Raw genomic sequence first — 17,909 nt, forward strand, 5'->3', positions numbered from 1 at the left:
AATAGAAAAGCAAGTACAAATACACAGGACTTCAAATACAAATCACTGCAAATACAAAGTCCAGAAAGTTTGGGCTTATAAGTAATGAAGACTGACTTGGGGAACTGTGACAATGAGAGGTAAAATACAAAGGAAAGGTTAAAGATAAACTTTAAATTAGGGGTGCTAGCAAGAGCATGGTAAGCTTCTCTGGGAGGAGGAAAGGGGGCGATTCACTGATGAAGCCTGAAACACCTGGGGTTAATATCCAACAGTGTCTGTATGATGTGTACTCCCAAGGTCTTAAGAGTTGATATTCTGCTTACCATGCAGTGCCCCATGGCACCTTCCCTGAAGTCCAGACCCAAAACGACGGAGCAGGGACTGGCTCTCAGGTGCACCCAGCTCAGTAGGCTGTGAAGAGCAGTTCGCAGCAGACAATGGCTGTCTCTGCTCTTTATCTCCTTCCAGTGAGGGCTGAGAAGTGCATTCTGGGTAGGAAGGTGGACCAGCCCCTCCGCAGTTTCACAGGCTGCAGACGTGCCCCCTTGTTACTTGGCTCTCGGATGCCCCCTGGAGGCCTCCTGAGAGATGTGCCTCTATTTTTCGGGATGAGCTGCCGAGCTCTCTCCCCAGCCCAGTTCTCACAGAGCTTTGCAACATAAAGCTACTTTCTTGTGAACAAATCTCCTGGTCGAGATATTTTAAATATTTTCTACTTTATGCCTTGTAGTACATTTTAAGGGGGTTGGGCCCACTCCCGGTAGTTCCTAGGAGTATTCGTGGCTCTGTGCTCTGGGATCACTCCTGGCAGCGACCATGTATGGTCCAGTTCTGGGGATTCAAACCAGGTTAGACATATTCATGGCAAGTGTTTGACCCGCACAGTTTCTCCGACCCTCTTGAAGTGATTTGCACTTGTTTTTATTTTTGGACCACGGCTGGCTGCTCAGAAGTTTCTCCTGGTGAGGCTCAGAGAAACGTGGTGCCAGAGATTGAACCCAAGTCAGCTGCGTGCAAGGAAAGCTCCCTACCCACTGTACTGTCTCTGGGCCCTTATCTTTAAAGCCTTCAGTACACTTTTTGCTAATGTCAAGGACGCTCCTGCATAACCCAGCCTGTCAGAATAGGGGAATCAGCCTGATCCTGTACTTGCATCCTGTCTGCAGGCCTCATTTCTATTTTGCCAGATGCCCCAACAATGTTTTTACTTTTGTGGTGGCGGGGATTGAACCAACCAAGAGTCTCACCCTACAAGACAGATGCTCTTCCACAGAGCCACATCTGGGAACAGTTTCCTGGGTAATCCCGCTCGCCTGTGGTCCACACTCTAACCAAAGGTTGCACAATGTGTTGTGTCGCCTCCACTCTGGAAAAGGTCCTCATTTCCCTCTTTCATGGCTGATATTTCTGGAATATAGGTCAATTTATAGAAGAAAACTGAGTTTGTTGTATCCTCATTGGTTAGCTCCCCTCCTTCCCCAAGAGACCCTACATTGTAGAAGCATCCTGTTGGAAACCCTTAGACTGACCAGAGAACTGGGGTTACCTGGGGTGGGTGGGGGCATCCACGGAAACAGGAAGGACCTGTGGAAGGCAGCGGAAGGATATTGACACTTTAATGGTAGGTTGTGATGCAGTATCATTGTGTGCCAAAAATACAAAACATTTACACCCTTGTAAATTATTGTTACTTTCAAGAAGAAAAAAATGAAAGAGAACTGGAGAGTTGGTCTGTAGAATTGAATGTGTGCGGGGGCGGGGGAGTTGAAAGGGGCCTGTGGGACCCTGGTAGTACTTTTAAGGGGGTTGGGGTCACTCCCAGTAGGTCCTAGGAATATTCGTGGTTACTCCTAGGATGCAGGAACTCTGATGGGGATATGGTATTGCAATGGTGTCTTCACAAAACCATCATTGACAGTATTGTAAATCACAGTACCTCAATAAAGAGAAAAAAATTGGGGAAAAAAGCATCAGGGGCTGGAGAGATAGTACTGAAGGTCAAGTGTTTACCATGCACATGCCCAACCCAGATTCAGTCCCCCCAGTACTCCATATGGTCCCCTGAGCCCCACCAGGAGTGACCCCTGAGCACAGAGCCAAGAGTAAGCTCTGAGCCCCACAGGGTGTAGCCCCCAAATCAAATGATAATAATCATCTTATTTATGGAAAAAAAATAAAAGTTTGACCATTCAGTAAACTCACTGAAATGGAAAACAGCATCAAGATGGTCACTTCTGACCACGCAATTCATCGAAGACCTGTCTTATTTTTAGCTTTCTTTGATTTCTTAACTTCAATTGATTCTCCCAACTTGGAAAGTGTTTTGTCTTCTAATAGACATAAAGGCCATTTGCCTCAAATAGTATGGAAGAGCTCTCTGACAGCAGGCCTGCCTCTGAAATAGCGCGGTTTCAAAGGGCCCGGAGAAAGTCCTTAAATATTTCAGACACTGATGCGCCATCATGCTGTCACTGAGAAATGTCCTTAAAGGGACAGCTTCTCTGTCCACAATTAGTTGAGGTTTAGAATGCAGAGAGATATCAGGCTGGAGAGATAGTACAGCAAGGAGGGGGCTTGGCTCAAACATGGTAGTCCTGGCTTCAATCCCCAGTACCACATATGATCCCCAGAGCACTGCCAGGAGTGAGCCCTGAGTGCAGAGCCAGAAGTCAGTCCTGAGCACCTTCTGGTGTTTCCCCCTTCCCTGAAATATTAATGATGTGGCAATATTGGTTTTATTTGAGAAAATGTGCCATACTCATGTAAGATGTTAATTGTAGGGGATACCAGGGGCAGAGTAGACAGAAACGTGGCATTATCCTTTTTGTTTGTTTTTTATTTTGGTTTTGAGCCACACCCTGTGTGCTTACTCCCACTCTGCACTCAGGAGTCACTTCTGGCGGGCTCTGGAGACCATATGAGGTCCTGAGTATCAAACCCAGGTCAGCCACGTACCAGGCAAATGCCCTATCCGCTGTACTATCACTATGCCCCCATTTTGGCATTGCCTTTAAAAATTCTTGGAACATCTATTCGAAGATAAACATATTTATAAATCTAATTTTAGAAACTCCTGATTAGGGACTGGAGACATAAAAAAGCAGTTAAGTGCTTGCTTCAGCAGCACACATACTAAAATTGGAACGATACAGAGAAGATTAGCATGGATCCTGCACAAAGATGAGAAGCATTCCATATTTTTTTTCCTTTTTGCATCACACCTGGCGATGCTCAGGGGTTACTCCTGGCTCTGCACTCAGGAATCACTCCTGGCGGTGCTCAGGGGACCATATGGAATGCCGAGAATCAAACCCAGGTCGACCGCGTGCAAGGCAAATGCCCTACCTGCTCCAGCCCCAGCATTCCATATTTTTTAATCACGAAAATTTGTAAGTCTGTAACGGTATCTCACGATGATTCATTACAATAAAAAATAAATAAAACAGCAGTTAAGGTGCTTCCTGGGCATGGGGCAGATCTGGGTTCAATTTTCAGCATCCTGTACGGAATGATCCCTGAGCACTACTGGGTGTGGCCCCCAAATAAAAAAAAAGCAAATAAATAATAAAATAAGATAAAAACACTTAATCGAAACTGGTTGTTCTTTAAAACTCTCCAGTTCATACAGACAACGTCACTCTGAGTTAAATAACCTTTTATAGGGTCAGAGATTCAGTCTGATGTTCCTTTTTAAATTTTTAAAAATTATTTATTTTTTGGCTTACAATACTATTAATAAAGGTTTCTCACGGACATAATTTCAAGACCACATCCATCACCAGAGTACTTCCTCCCACAAGGAACCCAAGCCCCCCACCCCCTTCAATTCAGTCGTGTGGATTCCTCCGCCTTTATGTCGCCGTTGTGTCTTTGTTGCTCCCTTGCTGTGTATCTTCTAAGTCCCACGTAAGAGACAGCAGCCTGATACTTCATCAGTTCCTGGGACAGAGCTGAGGCCACTAGTTGACTAGGCAGGAAGGACTACACTTCCCAGAATGCCCCAGTGCAGTTGTTAGGAGCAACCAAGGAATGCGGACTAACAGCCCTGCAGGGAGTCTGGATGCTCTGAACTGTCAGCTGGCCAGCCATGGGTCAGGATTATTATGCTGTCCTCAAGATCTCTTGCAATGCAAACGATATCCAGATCAAGAGGGCGTAAGTTGGCATGGAAGTACTGCTTTAGGGCTGAGCTGGGAGGGCCCTGCCCTTTTATCCAAACTCTAAGCCATGTTCCTATCTCTTTTGCATATCTTCCGGCTTTGGGCTGAGTCTTGTCCTTGTCCAAATCCCTCGTCCTTTTCCCCTTTGTTCTCTGATTCCCGGATGCTCTGGTCTTCATGGAACTGAAGTAGGGACAAATGAGGCATTTGAACTTTATCCTGTGTATTATGGAGAATTGAAAGGTTATAAAGTGAGCCGTGGGAATAGTTTAGTGGTAGATTTTCGGTCTGGCATATGTGAGGCCCTAGGTTCAATCCCCAGCACCAGAAGAAAGAAAAAAGAAAGATAAATGGGAGAATGACCTGGCCAGATGGATGTTTTACAGTTCCGTGCTAGCAGTCACCTGGCTTTTTTTGTTTAGTTTTGTTTGGGGGTTACACCCAGCGGTGCTCAGGCATCACTCTCAGTAATGCTCAAGGGATCATAGGTAATGCTAGGGATCAAATACTGGTTAGTCACATTCAAGGCAAAGCGCCCTCCCCACTGTACTATCTCTTCAGCCCCTGATCTGAGTTTTTGATGTTGAATGTATTGTATGATGTTGAATGTATTGATACTGATGTCGGTGGGCCCCACGGGTGACTCATGTGAAGCAGGGAGAAGAAAGATGGTCACTTTCTCCCCAACCGCCTCTGCCACCTGGGACCCAGGATTACTGGGTCCTGGTCTCTCAGAAAGGAATTTCAGGAGTAGACAAGCAGTGAAATAAATAGATTTTATTTGGAGGATTTTTAAGGTGTGGAGGGAGAGAGAGAGAGAGAGAGAGAGAGAGAGAGAGAGAGAGAGAGAGAGAGAGAGAGAGAGAGAGAGAGAGTAAAAGAGAACACAGGCTTCTCCAAGGACGGAGAGAGAGCTCCAACACACATCCTAGCATTAGACACGAAAGCATGAAAACACACATCTCAAGAGAGGAGATGCGGGCGACACATGTGCTCGGGCACCACATGTGCTCGGCCACGTGGGCGCAAACATACATGGGCTCGGGCAGCATATGTGCGCCCTTCCTTTGTTCAAGGTGGCCTTTATAGGGTTTCTCCAGCCTGGCCCCACGTGGGGCTTCTTCCCAGGTAAAAGTCCGTTGCTAAGGAGGTTATCAGGGAGGTTGGGAGCGGTGATGGTCTTCTTTGGGCTGAATCACTGAAGTTAACCGGATTAAAATGGAGGTCAGGATTTTCAAAAAGAGGAACTTCATGGGGAGGAGGCCTATATCCTCAGGGTCTGCCGATAGTCTTATCAGGTCTTTGTTTTCTATATCCACAAGGTGGATCAGTCCTAGAATTCTTCTTCCATGAAACTTTGTTAATCCAAGTTTCATTGTCAAGGGCCTTTTCCTGTCTACCTGCCTACCTCAATACTATATTTCTGAATACTTCCAACAAGGACTGTGGACTGTGTTTTGTTTCTAAGAAAGTCTAGGATGGTATTCACAGTAGTCAGTACAATTTTTTAGAAAATGAAATTTTAATTCTTCTTTAGAAAATGGAAGTATTTGTGGGGCCAGAGAGCTGGGGCCAGAGTGGGTAAGATGCCTGCCTTGCAGGCACTCGACCTGAACTTGATCTCCTGCACTCCCTATGATCCCCCAAGCCTACCAGGAGTGATCCCTGAAAGCAGAGGAAACCTGGAACATAACCAGATATGGTCCAAAAATCTAAAAAAGAAATAAAAAATAGAAATATTCTTTGATAAATATTTATTGAGTAGCTGCACTATGGTCTAGGTCTAGGTGTGGTGGTAGCAGCTGGAAATATAATTGACTCTGACATGCTGCTTAATTTTGTTAAATACAAAGATGTTGAATAAGGCCAACAGGTGAAGTAAATGTTACAAAGGGTGCTGCGAGTGTTATATTGGAAGGAGCAATAATTGGCCTATTGGAGAGTAAAGGGCCACCGTTTCGGGTCCCAGTAAGGCTGGCTGGGATCATAAAGCCACCTGTCGATTGTGCAAAGACAGTCATGGCTTTAATCTTCACAACCTCTCTGAGGTGAACGGATCATCTTTATCATCGCAAAGCCATGCAACTGTATTAGACCTCATGCCTGCGCTCATATTAGACCGATAGGTTGAGGACCCTGCCCGGCGCAGACAGAGGGACAGAGAAAAGTAAAGTGAAGAATCAGGAGAAGTTTATTGGGGTGCACTCCGAGGGGACCCTAATGTCTCTGGTGAGACTGGAGTAGAACTGCGCCTTGAGAGGCTGAGCAGGTTTTAAGTTACCTTGGGCCAAAAAGGAGTCAAGGTCAGTGGGAGTGATATGCCTGGAAGGTAGCTGGGGAAGGGCCAAGGCCTCGTCTTTGGTGCTGGAGTGAACACGGTGATCTTTGATTCCGGGAATGAATCAGCCGGCAAACCTCTCATAGATCTCAGATGCTGACTTGCCAGATCCTGAAAGGGGTATGTGGAGTCTACAAAGGTATTGGAAGAACAATTTACAAACTCGTGGGGCCAAACAATTTACAAACTCATGGGGCTGGGGAGATGCCCCAGCCTGGAGCACAGCTTTGTGTGGGGGACTCTGGGTCCCACCCCCCGTATCATTTGGTCTCCTGAGTTTTGTGGGGTGTGACCCAAACACCAAAATAAATGAATCAAAGATACAGACCCTGAATCAATTAGGGAACAATTCAGGATGGCATGTGGCGTCTGCTCTTCAGGCGTCTGGCCGATGAGACACCTGTAGGGAAAGACCAACAGGAGTGGGGGCAGTTGTAATACAGAAATATAACCCCCCAACTTTTGTGTTTTTAGATTTGGGATTTGGGGCAGTGGTACTCAGGGTACTGCATGTTGTTGAGATTTGAACCCAGGTCTGCTGCATGCAGAGCATGTGCTCAGCCCATGGATCTTGCCTGCCCAAGTCAAAATTAGAGTGGGGAGGCTCTTCCCGGAAGTTCTGGGCCTATGTTGTGCCAGGGACCAAACCCGAAACATTGTGTGAGTCTGGCATACACTTTAACCCTCTAAGCCATCTTCCTAGCCTCAGTGGAAGCCAAATTTAAATCCTGGAAAGATCCAAGTCTGAATCCAAGCTCTTCTTGTGAGCTCTGTGACAGGGCTAAAACCTCTCTGAGACCCAGCTCCTGCTCCTCAGGTGCTTGCTGTGGTATTGAATGAGGTTCCTCTGAGGTGATGAATGTCAAAGTGTCTAGTGATCATTCGCAGCCAAGTTCTAGAAAGGCTGTTTGTTTTGGTTATTTTTGGTTTATAAAAACCAGCTATAAAAACCAGCTCCTGGAAGAGAACAGTGCAGTCTCCTGCCCCCTCGCCTGACTGTCCTCGCCGCCGGGGCCCCTTGGAGGGGAGCGGGTTGAGCTTTCCTCCCCGCCCTGACCAGGGCTCCGGCAGCCAAAGACCTCCAGGACCAGCCACCACCATGCTGAGACCACTCTCCGCACACATGAAGGTACTGGCAGAGGGACAAAGCCACTCGGGTTCCGGGGCCGAGACCTCCAAGCCTACTCGGATTGGAGTCGAGCATCCTCCACCCAGATCCTCCAAATTCCAGTAGGCGGGGGTCACACCCACCACCTGGACCCCTGGCGCCGTGTAATCCCATCAACGGCCAAGACTCAGAGACTATAAAATCCAGCTCCCAGAACCGCCCGGCCGCATTTGCGGCTGCACGACATCTTATCAGGACATCTTTTTATGACTTCTTATTATCTCATTCCTACTTTGGACAAACTTGCAGGCTATCGAATGTAGCCTGCCCACAGGGCAGAGTCTGGCAAACTCCCCGTGGCCTACCAAATATGCCAAATACCAGTAACAATGATGGGTCTCATTCTCCTAAAGAGCCGTGAATATAATCTCAGGGATAGGATGAAAGAGACGTTACTGGGGCCTGCTCGAGGCAATCGACGATTAACAGGATGATTTGTGATTGTGATTGTGATTTTTGGTTTGGAGATTACACTCAGCCGTGCTCAGGGTAACTCCTGGCTCTGCACTCAGGGAGCACTCCTGGCTTGGGGCTCCATATGGGGTGCTGGGAATAGAACCCGGGACAGGCGCGTGCAAAGCAAGCATCTCACACGCTGGGCTGTCTTTCTGGAGTGTTCAGAAGAACCATGTTTGTCAGGCCAGGACGATAGCTCAAAGCGGTGGAGCACATGTCTTGCATGCTCGAGACCCCAGGTTTGATCTCTGGTCTCATATGGCCCTTTGGGTACCAACGGTTGTATCCCTGACACCACCAGAGACCCCCAGTGAAGCGGTCCCGAGGAGCAGGCGTGGCCACAAAATGGGGGGAGGGGGGCTGCGCAGATGTGGACATGGGACTGGAGCGAGGAACATGGGCTGTTCACGCCCTGTGGCCCCGCCTCTATGTATTTAGTTTTGTACTGGGGCCACAGCCAGCGGTGCTCTGCGCTTACTCCTGGCTCTGCACTCAGGGACCTCTCCTGGCGGGTTCAGGGAAGAGATGGGATGCCTGGGCCGGACCCTGTTGGCCTTGTGCAAGGCAACGGTGTGGCCTTGACCCCCTGCCCTTAATCCCTCCAAGAAGCCTGAATGTCTGCCCTACCTCGAAGATGTGCAAGAGAGTGAGGGCACTTACCTTGCACTGTGGGCCAGGGGTTCCATCCCCAACTCCGCATGGTCGCTAGGTAGGAGCGACCCAAGTGCACCAGGCCAGGTGTGGCCCCAAGGCCAAAGAGAAACATTTGAAAGGGGACTGGCCACGAAGACTCTGAGCACTGACCCCCACGACCCTGACATACCCCGAGAGCACGAGAGCTGCAGGCTGCTGTCAGCCCCCACCATCCTCACCCCTGCAGGTACCGAAAACTCGCCCTGAAGACCCACCCACTGAAGAAACTGGAGCCAATGGCAGCAGAGACGTTCAAGCAGATCGCAGAGGCCTACGATGTCCTGAGTGACCGTGAGTCGTGGGTGGCCACCCCAGTGTCTGTCCCCACCTTACCTTTGCCTTCCCCATTGGTGTTGGGCTTGCCCAGGGGCCCGGAGGAGAAATTCTTTCTCTTTCCTGCTCATCATCTGAGGCACTGAGAAAGGAACCGAAAGGAAGATGACCTCTCTCGGGCGAGTTGGCGAGCCCAGGGCTGACCGCTGCGCTCCCCTTAGGGTTTGTTGGGCAGAAGGGAGGCAGGCGGCAGAGGCAGGTGCTGACTTGAGAAGTCTCCGCTCCCCAAAGGCCTCCTGAGGCCCAGCGGCTGAGAGAGGCCTATCTGAGAGCACTGAGGGGAGAAATCTTTCTGTTCTGAAAACCATGAGGGGGTGGGGCTCTGAGTATCCACCCTTCGTAGGGGCTGGTGCCCACAAGGGAATCCCTGTGAGTTTATGGAGCAGGTCCTGGAGACAGTAATCCTAGATCCAGTGATCTAGGTCCATTGTGGAAACTGTAATCCTAGATCCAGGGTAGAGACTAATCCTAGATCCTGGGTAGATCCTCTAGAGATCCAGAGTAGACACTTAGAGGCTATAATCCTAGATCCAGGGTAGATCCTAGATCCAGAGTAGACTCTTGATCCAGAGTAGACACTGTCATCCCAGATCCTCTGTAGATCCAGTGTGGAAACTGTAATCCTAGATCCAGTGTAGATCCAGCGTGGAGACTATAATCCTAGACCTAGTGTGCATCCGAGATCCAGTGTAGACACTAATCCTAGATCCAGGGTAGATCCTCTATAGATTCAATATAGACTGTAATCCTAGATCCAGGTAAAAAGAATGGCTGGAAGCTTACCAAATGGGCCCCAGGCCTGAGTTTTCAAGACTTCAGAGCTCTTAGGAAGTCTCAGAAAGTTCTAGAATTGGAAGGCTCTAGAATTCTGAGGTTCTAACATTTCAATGCTCTTAGGAATCTGTTTACAGCAATGATGAGTGACTTCAACCAGGTCCCAGGAGGCGAACCAGACCCTCGGCATCTCTGTTCCTCGTCCAGTCCCCGTCCCTCCCCCAGCAGAGATCCCAGCCCTTCCCATCTCTCTGGACTGTGGGGCCATACCTGGGGCCAACCTGAGTGAAATGGAGCCCCCATTTCTAGGGTGTCCGTGTGAAATGGAAGGCGCTGAGTCTGCGCCTCCTTCCTCCCCAGAGCCGCAGACTCCCGGCCCTTGTCTGTCCTGGCCCTCGCTGTGCCCACCCCCGCTCACGGTCACACCTGTCCACAGCTGTGAAGAGAGCCATCTATGACAAATTCGGAGAAGAGGGCCTGAAAGGGGGCATTCCTCTGGAATTTGGATCTGAGACCCCATGGACGACGGGTTATGTCTTCCACGGCAACCCTGAGAAGGTTTTCCATGAGTTCTTCGGGGGCGACAACCCCTTCAGCGGTGAGAGGTCTTGCCTGTCCCTTTGCTTTTCGGGGAGAGGACATGGCTATAAGACATTTTATATGCACAAATTCATTGCATGGAAATGAAGAGGGGAAATTTTAATGTATGTATTTTTTCTTTTTGTTTTTGGGTCACACCCAGCTGTGCTCAGGGATTATGCCTGACTCAGTGCTCAGGAGTCCCTCCTGGCAGGGCTTGGGAGCCCATCTGGTGTGCTGGGATTGAACTTAAGTGGCTGCATGCAGAGCAAGGTCCTTAGCTGCTGTACTATCTCTCAAGCCCCAATTTTTCTTTTCTTTTCAGTTTTTGGGCCACAGCTGGTGGTGTGCCAGGGATGCTCCCATTCCTGTGCTTGGGGGTGGCTCTGAGTGTTGCTCAGGGGATCATATGAAATCAGGTGACTCAAATTCAGTATACTTGCATTCAAACCACTGAGCAATATCGCTCTTTGACCTCCAAAATGTTTTTATTTACTTATTCATTTATTTGGGGGGACCACACTTGGCGGTGTTTAGGGCTTACCCCTGGTTTGGTACTGAGGGATCACTCCTGGCAGTGCTCAGAGAAACATAATGGGTATCTGATTTGAACCCAGGTCATCTGTGTGCAAGGCAAGCACCTTACCAGCTGTATACTCTCTCTGGTCTATCCTCGGGGTTCTTGTATCACAGCTGGTATATCTGTACACTGAAAGGAAGTACATGTAAGTGAGTTCAACAGTACAAGAGGGACGAGGTTCTCAAAGACCCATCGCAGGGGGACTTAGTCTGAAGCCGCGTTAGTATGAAGCCCTCTGAGGGATTCCAGTGTCTCATCCCACGGCACTAACCCTCACTCACAGCTGGCACAAAGGCCTCCGGTCCTGCAAGCAGCACAGTTCTCCAACGCTCGAGCTTTGTAATCATCCAAGGGCCCCGGGTTCAGATCCCAATTTGACAGCTTTGCCCGCTGTGGGACGGAGCGTGTTTCGTGTGGCTTCTCCGAATCCAGGAGATAATAGAGTTGAGGAGGTGGAAATAGTACACCGGACACTGGGCAAGGGTCAATTCTTCCTCCTCATCTTATGGCATCCTGTGGGGTGGACAGTGGAGGAGAAGATGGCCCTGTGGGGAGGTAGGAAGGACTGACCCCGCTGAAAGTGGAGTTGTCAGTGGAGGGGATTTGTGGGGTTGGGGGTTGGAAAGAGAGTACAGCAAGTAGGGCGCTTGCCTTGCATGTGGCTGTTTGGCCCCAAGCACCTAATATGCTCCGAACCACCACCCCCAAGTACCGCCAGGAGTGATTCCTGAGTGCAGAGCCAGTCATGAGCATGGCCAGCTGTGTCTCATAAACAAAAGCGAAAACAAACAAAAAAGTTGAGTCATGTTGGCACTACCAGTTACCTCCACCAGAGGGCACCCCTCTCTGCCCAGGAAGCCAATGGGGAGGGCGTACCCCAAAGGATGGGGGAGGATGGAGGCAAGAGGGGACGCAGCAGTCGGGAGTGTCAGGATGGTGATCATCGGGGCTGCTGTTCAGGACAACTTCTTGGCCACGCCAAACAGTGTTTTTGGCACAAGGAGGTGTGTGTGTGTGTGTGTGTGTGTGTGTGTGTGTGTGTGTGTGTGTGGTATTTGTGCTGTTCAGTATCCGCGCTGACAGTTCTCTTCCTCCTCTCTTCCCACTTCCTGCAGAATTTTATGATGAAGAAGGGAAGGAGGTAGACCTAAATTTTGGGGGACTCCGGGGTCGAGGGGTCAAGAAACAGGACCCCTCCATTGAAAGAGACCTCTACCTATCCCTGGAGGACTTATTCTTTGGCTGCACCAAGAAAATTAAGATCTCCCGAAGGGTGAGCCCTTCCCTTGCTGCTTCTGGGAACCCACAAGTACCCCACCCCCCCAGCGAGACCCTCCTGGATACCAGCCCTGAATACCCTCCGCCATAGTCTCTGAGGAATCAGGGAGCCAGTGATCCTTTGTGTAATTCTAGATGCCTCAAGGCTGGAAGGGGGAACTGAAGGTATTAGCTCATTTCTCTCCTAAGGACCCCTCTGATGCTGGAATCAGAATCTCACCCTCTCAGCTCTCCAGGTCCCTCATGGGACGTTCCAGCTGGACCGGACCACATCTCACCTCTGGGGTTTCCTCTGGTGTAGCTTCAGGAGGAAGAAGGAGCAGTGTGGGCTGGGAGGGGGGCTGGGAACGCAGTTCCAAGGGGGGCAGGATGAGGAAGACCCTCTGTGGAATGGGCCAGCATCAAGGGACCAGTAACCCATAAGCACAAGCTCCCACCCCCGACCACCACACACACACACACACACACACACACACACACACACACACACCCATTGCCTAACCCAGGAGAACCCAGCTGCGACCCTGGTTTGCATGGCTGGTGGCCCTCGCCGGGGGACAGACAGAGGACACCATCTGCAGTGCTTGGGGATAAGAGGCCTCCATGGTCTCCCGCTCAGTGCCCTCGCCCACTTGGTTCCCAAGGCTGGAGCAATTGAGTTTGATCTACTCAACTGCCTGGGCCCTCAGCTCCAATTCCCCAGTCATGTCCCACCCTCCCGGAATCCCATGGCTTGAGCCTGGCAGGCGACAGTATATCCCCATAGTGGAGGGACCCCGTGAGGGGGGTCCTCAGAGCAGCTGGGAAAGCCGGCCTCCTCCCTGCTGCGCAGGTGCTGAATGAGGATGGGTACTCCTCCACCATCAAGGACAAGATCCTCACCATCGACGTGAAGCCTGGCTGGAGGCAGGGCACCCGCATCACCTTCGAGAAGGAAGGGGACCAGGTGGCGAGGGGGCTGACACCTGGAGGCACCGGGCGGGGAACTGAAGGGAAGGACATGAGCCTGTGGACCCCCCATGTGGGAGGGAGCCCACCTGCGTGGGGGGGGAGGGGTAGACACCTAAAGTCCCTTCCAGGAGATAGCACACATGCCTCTGTAACCAGGCAGCCCCGGGGCTTCTCCCCATTCGGCAGAGTGGGAAACTGAGGCCTAGGGAGGGAAGAGCTAAAAAGAGGGACTTGAGAGGTAGTGCAGTGGGCAGGGAGCCGGTCTTACATGCAGGTGGCCTGGGTTTAGGCCTTGGCGCTCCAAATCCTTCAGCAGAGTTCTGGGGTGCTGATGAAGCTTGGTGTACACCTGACTGGGGGCTCTGGCTTCACTCTCACTCTGCATGGGGCGGTGGGGCTGGGGCGGATTGGGGTTGGGGATGGGAAGCTTCTCAGTGGAGACCAACCTGAGAATATCTCCTCCTCCTCCTCCCCCTTCTCTGTCTTGCTTCTAGATTCCTCTCGTTTTTGCTGGGGGGTGGGCAGCTTGGGTCACACCTGGTGGAACTTGAGGACCATTCCCACCTCTGTGTTTGGGGACCAGGTCATGCCCGGGACGGAACTGGGGTTGGCTGCATGCAAGACAGATGCCTTCCCCCCGATCTAACGCCTCATCATTCCTTGGAGGATGCAGGGCCGTGGAGGCGGGAGCTTGGCCATGGTTGCGTGGCCAGTGAGTCCTTCCTCCCTGCTCAGGGCCCCAACATCATCCCCGCTGACATCATCTTCATCGTGAAGGAGAAGTTGCACCCGCGCTTCCGCAGGGAGAACGACAACCTCTTCTTCGTGTACCCCATCCCCTTGGGCAAGGTGCGCGCCTCGACCCCCCTGCCCCCCGCCCCGCCCACGGGCAGCCAACCTGGGCTACACTTCCTCCTGTGCCGTCTGACAGCCCCCTCTTAGGCCCACACTACTGGGGGTCTGGAGGTCTTTCCTCTGGTCCCACAAAGCCCTGTGCCTCCTCCCACCCACATGCGTCTTTCCCACCGGGTGCCCCTGAGGCAGAGGGTGCCCCACCCCTTTAATCCTTGGGCTGCCCTGGAGCTACTTTTGTCTGGATAACCAGGACCTTCCCCCACCACCAAGCCCTTTGCTTCTCCTGCCCCCAGGCCCTGACCTGCTGCACCGTGGAGGTGAAGACCTTGGATGACCGTCTGCTCAACATCCCCATCAACGACATCGTCCAGTGAGTCCAGCCGTGGGGGTCTGGCCACAGGGGCTGGGCTCAGAGTATATGTGTGGGGTCCTGGGGTGGCTGCCAGGGCGAGGAGGGGACTGGCCGTGTTGAGAGCTGTCTTTCCCGGACAGACGGAGCATCCCCTGAGAGAAGCCCCTCAGTGCCACAGTCTGTTGCCGTCTGCTCCACAGCACTGGGGAAAGCAAGTTATGAGGCCCGAATCCCTCCCAGGAAGGGCCCTCTGGGGATGGGAGATGGTTCCAGGGGCAGGCTGGCAGGGCTCAGTCAGACCAAGTGTGGGTGGGTTGGCCGTCTCCCGTCACCAGAGAGCCTCTTGGGAGGCACCCAGTGCGCTAACTCTCACTCTGCCAGGGATTCAGCTTAGCTCCTGCGTGAGCCTGGCGAGCCGTCACTCCTGCCCTTCCCTGGGAATGCAGTGTCTCCTGAGCCTCCCCAGAGGTTTAATGCAGCTGGGCCAGGTGAAAGCCAGGTGTGCCGGACAGGCCCCTTTCCTAGGCATCGGGCTGCTTAGCCTGTCGCTGGGGGAGGCCATGAGTGTGTCCCTGGCTCAGAATCTGTCCCCGCTGCTACTGTGCTCTGAGCCTCTGAGGTCTCTGCTCTTGGCCTCCCCGTTTCAGTCCCAAGTACTTCAAGAGGGTACCGGATGAAGGCATGCCGTTGCCCGAGGACCCCACCAAGAAGGGGGACCTCTTCATCTTCTTCGACATCCAGTTTCCCACCCGCCTCACTCCGCAGAAGAAGCAGCTGCTGCGTCAGGCTCTGCTGACCTAGCGGGGCGGGGGGCGGGGGGGAAGGAGGCGGGGACCCCTTATGCCCCCACCCAGCCTGGGGGGCGTGAGGGGCGACACTTGGACCTTCTACGGGTCACAATAAAGATTCATTTCCTGGCCCCTGGTTGCGCCCAGCAGTGTTTGTGGGGGAGAGAGGTGGAGCTGGGGGGGTGTGTGTTAGAGACCCCATGCTGAGCGCCTGGTCCCTGTGCTGCTGCTGCTGTGGGCATATAGGGAGGTCGAGGGCTCGAGTCTCCCCCTCATTCCAGTGTGACCTGGAGGGTCCCTAAGCTCAGATTTCTCTCGACCCACGGTCTCGGCAGTGACAGTCTCCTGCGTGTGCCAATGTCCCATTTAAGAGGAGCCACAGGGACAGTCCTGGGGCCCAGGGACGAAGTCCCACCCACTGCCAGCTCACGGCAACCCAGGCCTAGCTCTCTACCTTGGAGGCCTGGGCGGCCTCTAGGCAGGTGGTCAGTGAGGCAGAAACTCTGATGGCCCTTCTCAGGCTGTGGGTGAGGATGGTGTGTGGGGAGGGATGTGCTTGGTGAACTGACTCAGGGCTCAGGGCCCAGTATCACTGGCCTGCAGGAGGCAGGCAGCTTCCAGTGGCTCACCTGGCCTCCCCAGCAGTGCCCAGTGACAATCTCATGTCTGGGCTAGGACAGGTCCAAGGGTGGCACTGATTAGGTGGCTACTTTTTTGTTTTTGGGTCACTCTGCACTCAGGAATCACTCCTGGCGGTGCTGGACGTGCGGGGAAGCGGGGGGTTGTTTGGGGGGGGGGGGTAGGGGGAGAATGACCATGTGGGATGCCGAGGATGAGCCTGGATCAGCTGCATTGGCTCCCGAGTGTCAGACAAGGCTCCCCAAGGGCCCACCTTGCGTGGGTCCTCCTCAGCGATTATGGTATTAGCTTAAGTTTGGGCCCTAGGTTGGGGCCGGGTAGATTCACTGCCATTCTTCAGCCCTTGAGATATGGAGCTGGACCAGGGTGGTAGGAAGCACCTCTGCACACATTAACACGCTGACACTGGCATGTACCACGGGGGGGGGGGGGGGGGGAGCGCACACGGTTTCATATAAATTTGCTCACCTGTGTCAAAACCTTACAGTAGTTTCGGGCCAGAGCTATAGCTTTGCACGTGGCCAACCTGGGTTCAATTCAGGCACCACATGGTTTTTAGTGCACTTCCAGGAGTTGCCCTTGAACATCAGTGGGTGTACTTCCCACCAAAAAAAAAAAAAAAAAAGTGACCTGGGAGTCAGAGGCACTGACAGGCTGTGGATCAGCTGTGTGCCCTTGGGTGAGTCACTGCATCTCTCTGAGCCTTAGTCTCACACCATGAACCAAAACTACTCAGATTCGTTCTGGAAGGGGTAAGGCCAACTGCCCTGAGGCAGGAGCTGGAATTAGGGGTGCAAGGCACTATTGTGCGCTGAGCTGGTGGGCTGCAGGTAAAAGCCAAGGGATGCTGACCTCCCTTAGGGCAGTAGGAACTCAGACCCCTAATCTCACAGGGGGCACCAGGGTCAGGCCAGTCGGACTCCTAGCACCTCAGTGATCTTCAGCGCCACCTTGAGAGCCAGGCACAGCCGGGCTCATGATGGGCCCATTTTACAGGTGTGAGTACTTAAGACTGAGGAGTCAGGCCTGTTCCCTTTCCCAGCTCTTCTCAGCTTGAGAGCCACAGTAGCTGGTGGCCTGTCTTCACTCCAAGGTCAGTGAGCAGCTGACACTCCTGACACCTGGGCCAACAGACCACCTCTGTCTTCAGGGCCAGGGAGAGCTTGGCAGGCACAAGGCCCGGGTTTTATTTCTGGCACCACATGATCCCATGAGCACCACTGGGAGTGACCCACAAAACAAAACCCATGCCCTTGGCAGTGACCAGCACACCTCACTGGATTGTGTGGGGACTCAGGCGTGCCAACAGGGCACCCCGTCTATGCCGACACCCTGTACCCCAGCAGAGAGCAGCCTGGTGCCTCTCATGGCGACCCTCTCCCTCTTGGAAACCAGGTCTCTGCTCGGAAGGCAGAAATTTTGAGTCTTTTCTCCCCCAAGAATCTAGTGGCCTGTGCCCTGCCCAGGCTGGGGAAGGCCTGGCCCCCTGCTCTGACCAAGGCAGGGCTAGCAGCTGCTCTGGGCTGTGGGCTGTGGCTGCACAGCTGCCTGGCCTCCTGGATGTCCTTGTGGGAGGAGTCCCCTCCAGAGGGAATGGCCTGGTCTTGGTCCCAGTTCAGTCTCCGCTGACTTCCTGCGGATCATTGTGAGTCCTGTTCCACACATTTCTTCATACTCTTGTAAAATGGCCTGCAAGGGCCAGGCTGCAGCTCGGTGCTTTGGATGTGTGAGGTCCTGCATCTGACCCCCAGCACCCTCCCCAAGAGGAGGGGAGGCCTTGGCAACTTAATCTCACGGTTCAGTGCTGCCTGGGATGCGCAGGGATTCTGAGAGCTGAGTCCCTCCCTGCCAGCCGAGAGAGGGGGTGCACGGTGGCAGGGGGCTTCTCAGTCTCCTGCATCTCAGCCCAACGGCAGAGAGCAGCTCCTTAGGGGTCCTCCTCGGGAGTGGGGCACACCTGCGGCCCTGCTCAGGACTGTCACC

General features: G+C 52.6%; 1 protein-coding gene and 1 pseudogene across 1 annotated transcript; both read left to right on the forward strand.

Annotated features, from left to right (window-relative positions):
- Positions 1 to 3,090: 3,090 nt before the first annotated feature.
- On the forward strand, positions 3,091 to 3,184 carry LOC130025607 (uncharacterized; annotated as a pseudogene).
- An 826-nt stretch (positions 3,185 to 4,010) lies between these two features.
- DNAJB13 (DnaJ heat shock protein family (Hsp40) member B13) lies at positions 4,011 to 15,300 on the forward strand. The gene is made up of 8 exons (XM_056115928.1): positions 4,011 to 4,137; positions 8,985 to 9,088; positions 10,341 to 10,502; positions 12,179 to 12,336; positions 13,174 to 13,287; positions 14,028 to 14,141; positions 14,441 to 14,517; positions 15,147 to 15,300. Exons 1-8 carry the CDS (start codon positions 4,070 to 4,072, stop codon positions 15,298 to 15,300), a joined length of 951 nt encoding a protein of 316 aa, XP_055971903.1. The 5' UTR covers positions 4,011 to 4,069.
- Positions 15,301 to 17,909: the final 2,609 nt, after the last annotated feature.

This window comes from Sorex fumeus, unplaced genomic scaffold (assembly GCF_029834395.1).
Source record: "Sorex fumeus unplaced genomic scaffold, SorFum_2.1 ptg000030l, whole genome shotgun sequence".
Lineage (NCBI taxonomy): Eukaryota > Metazoa > Chordata > Mammalia > Eulipotyphla > Soricidae > Sorex > Sorex fumeus.

Excerpts from the sequence above, each read along its gene's own strand:
- DNAJB13 (XM_056115928.1), top strand. The coding sequence starts at position 4,070 with ATGGGTCAGGATTATTATGCTGTCCTCAAGATCTCTTGCAATGCAAAC. Across the intron at positions 9,089-10,340 it reads CTACGATGTCCTGAGTGACC|CTGTGAAGAGAGCCATCTAT; the intron begins GTGAGTCGTGGG and ends ACCTGTCCACAG. Across the intron at positions 10,503-12,178 it reads GGGCGACAACCCCTTCAGCG|AATTTTATGATGAAGAAGGG; the intron begins GTGAGAGGTCTT and ends CACTTCCTGCAG.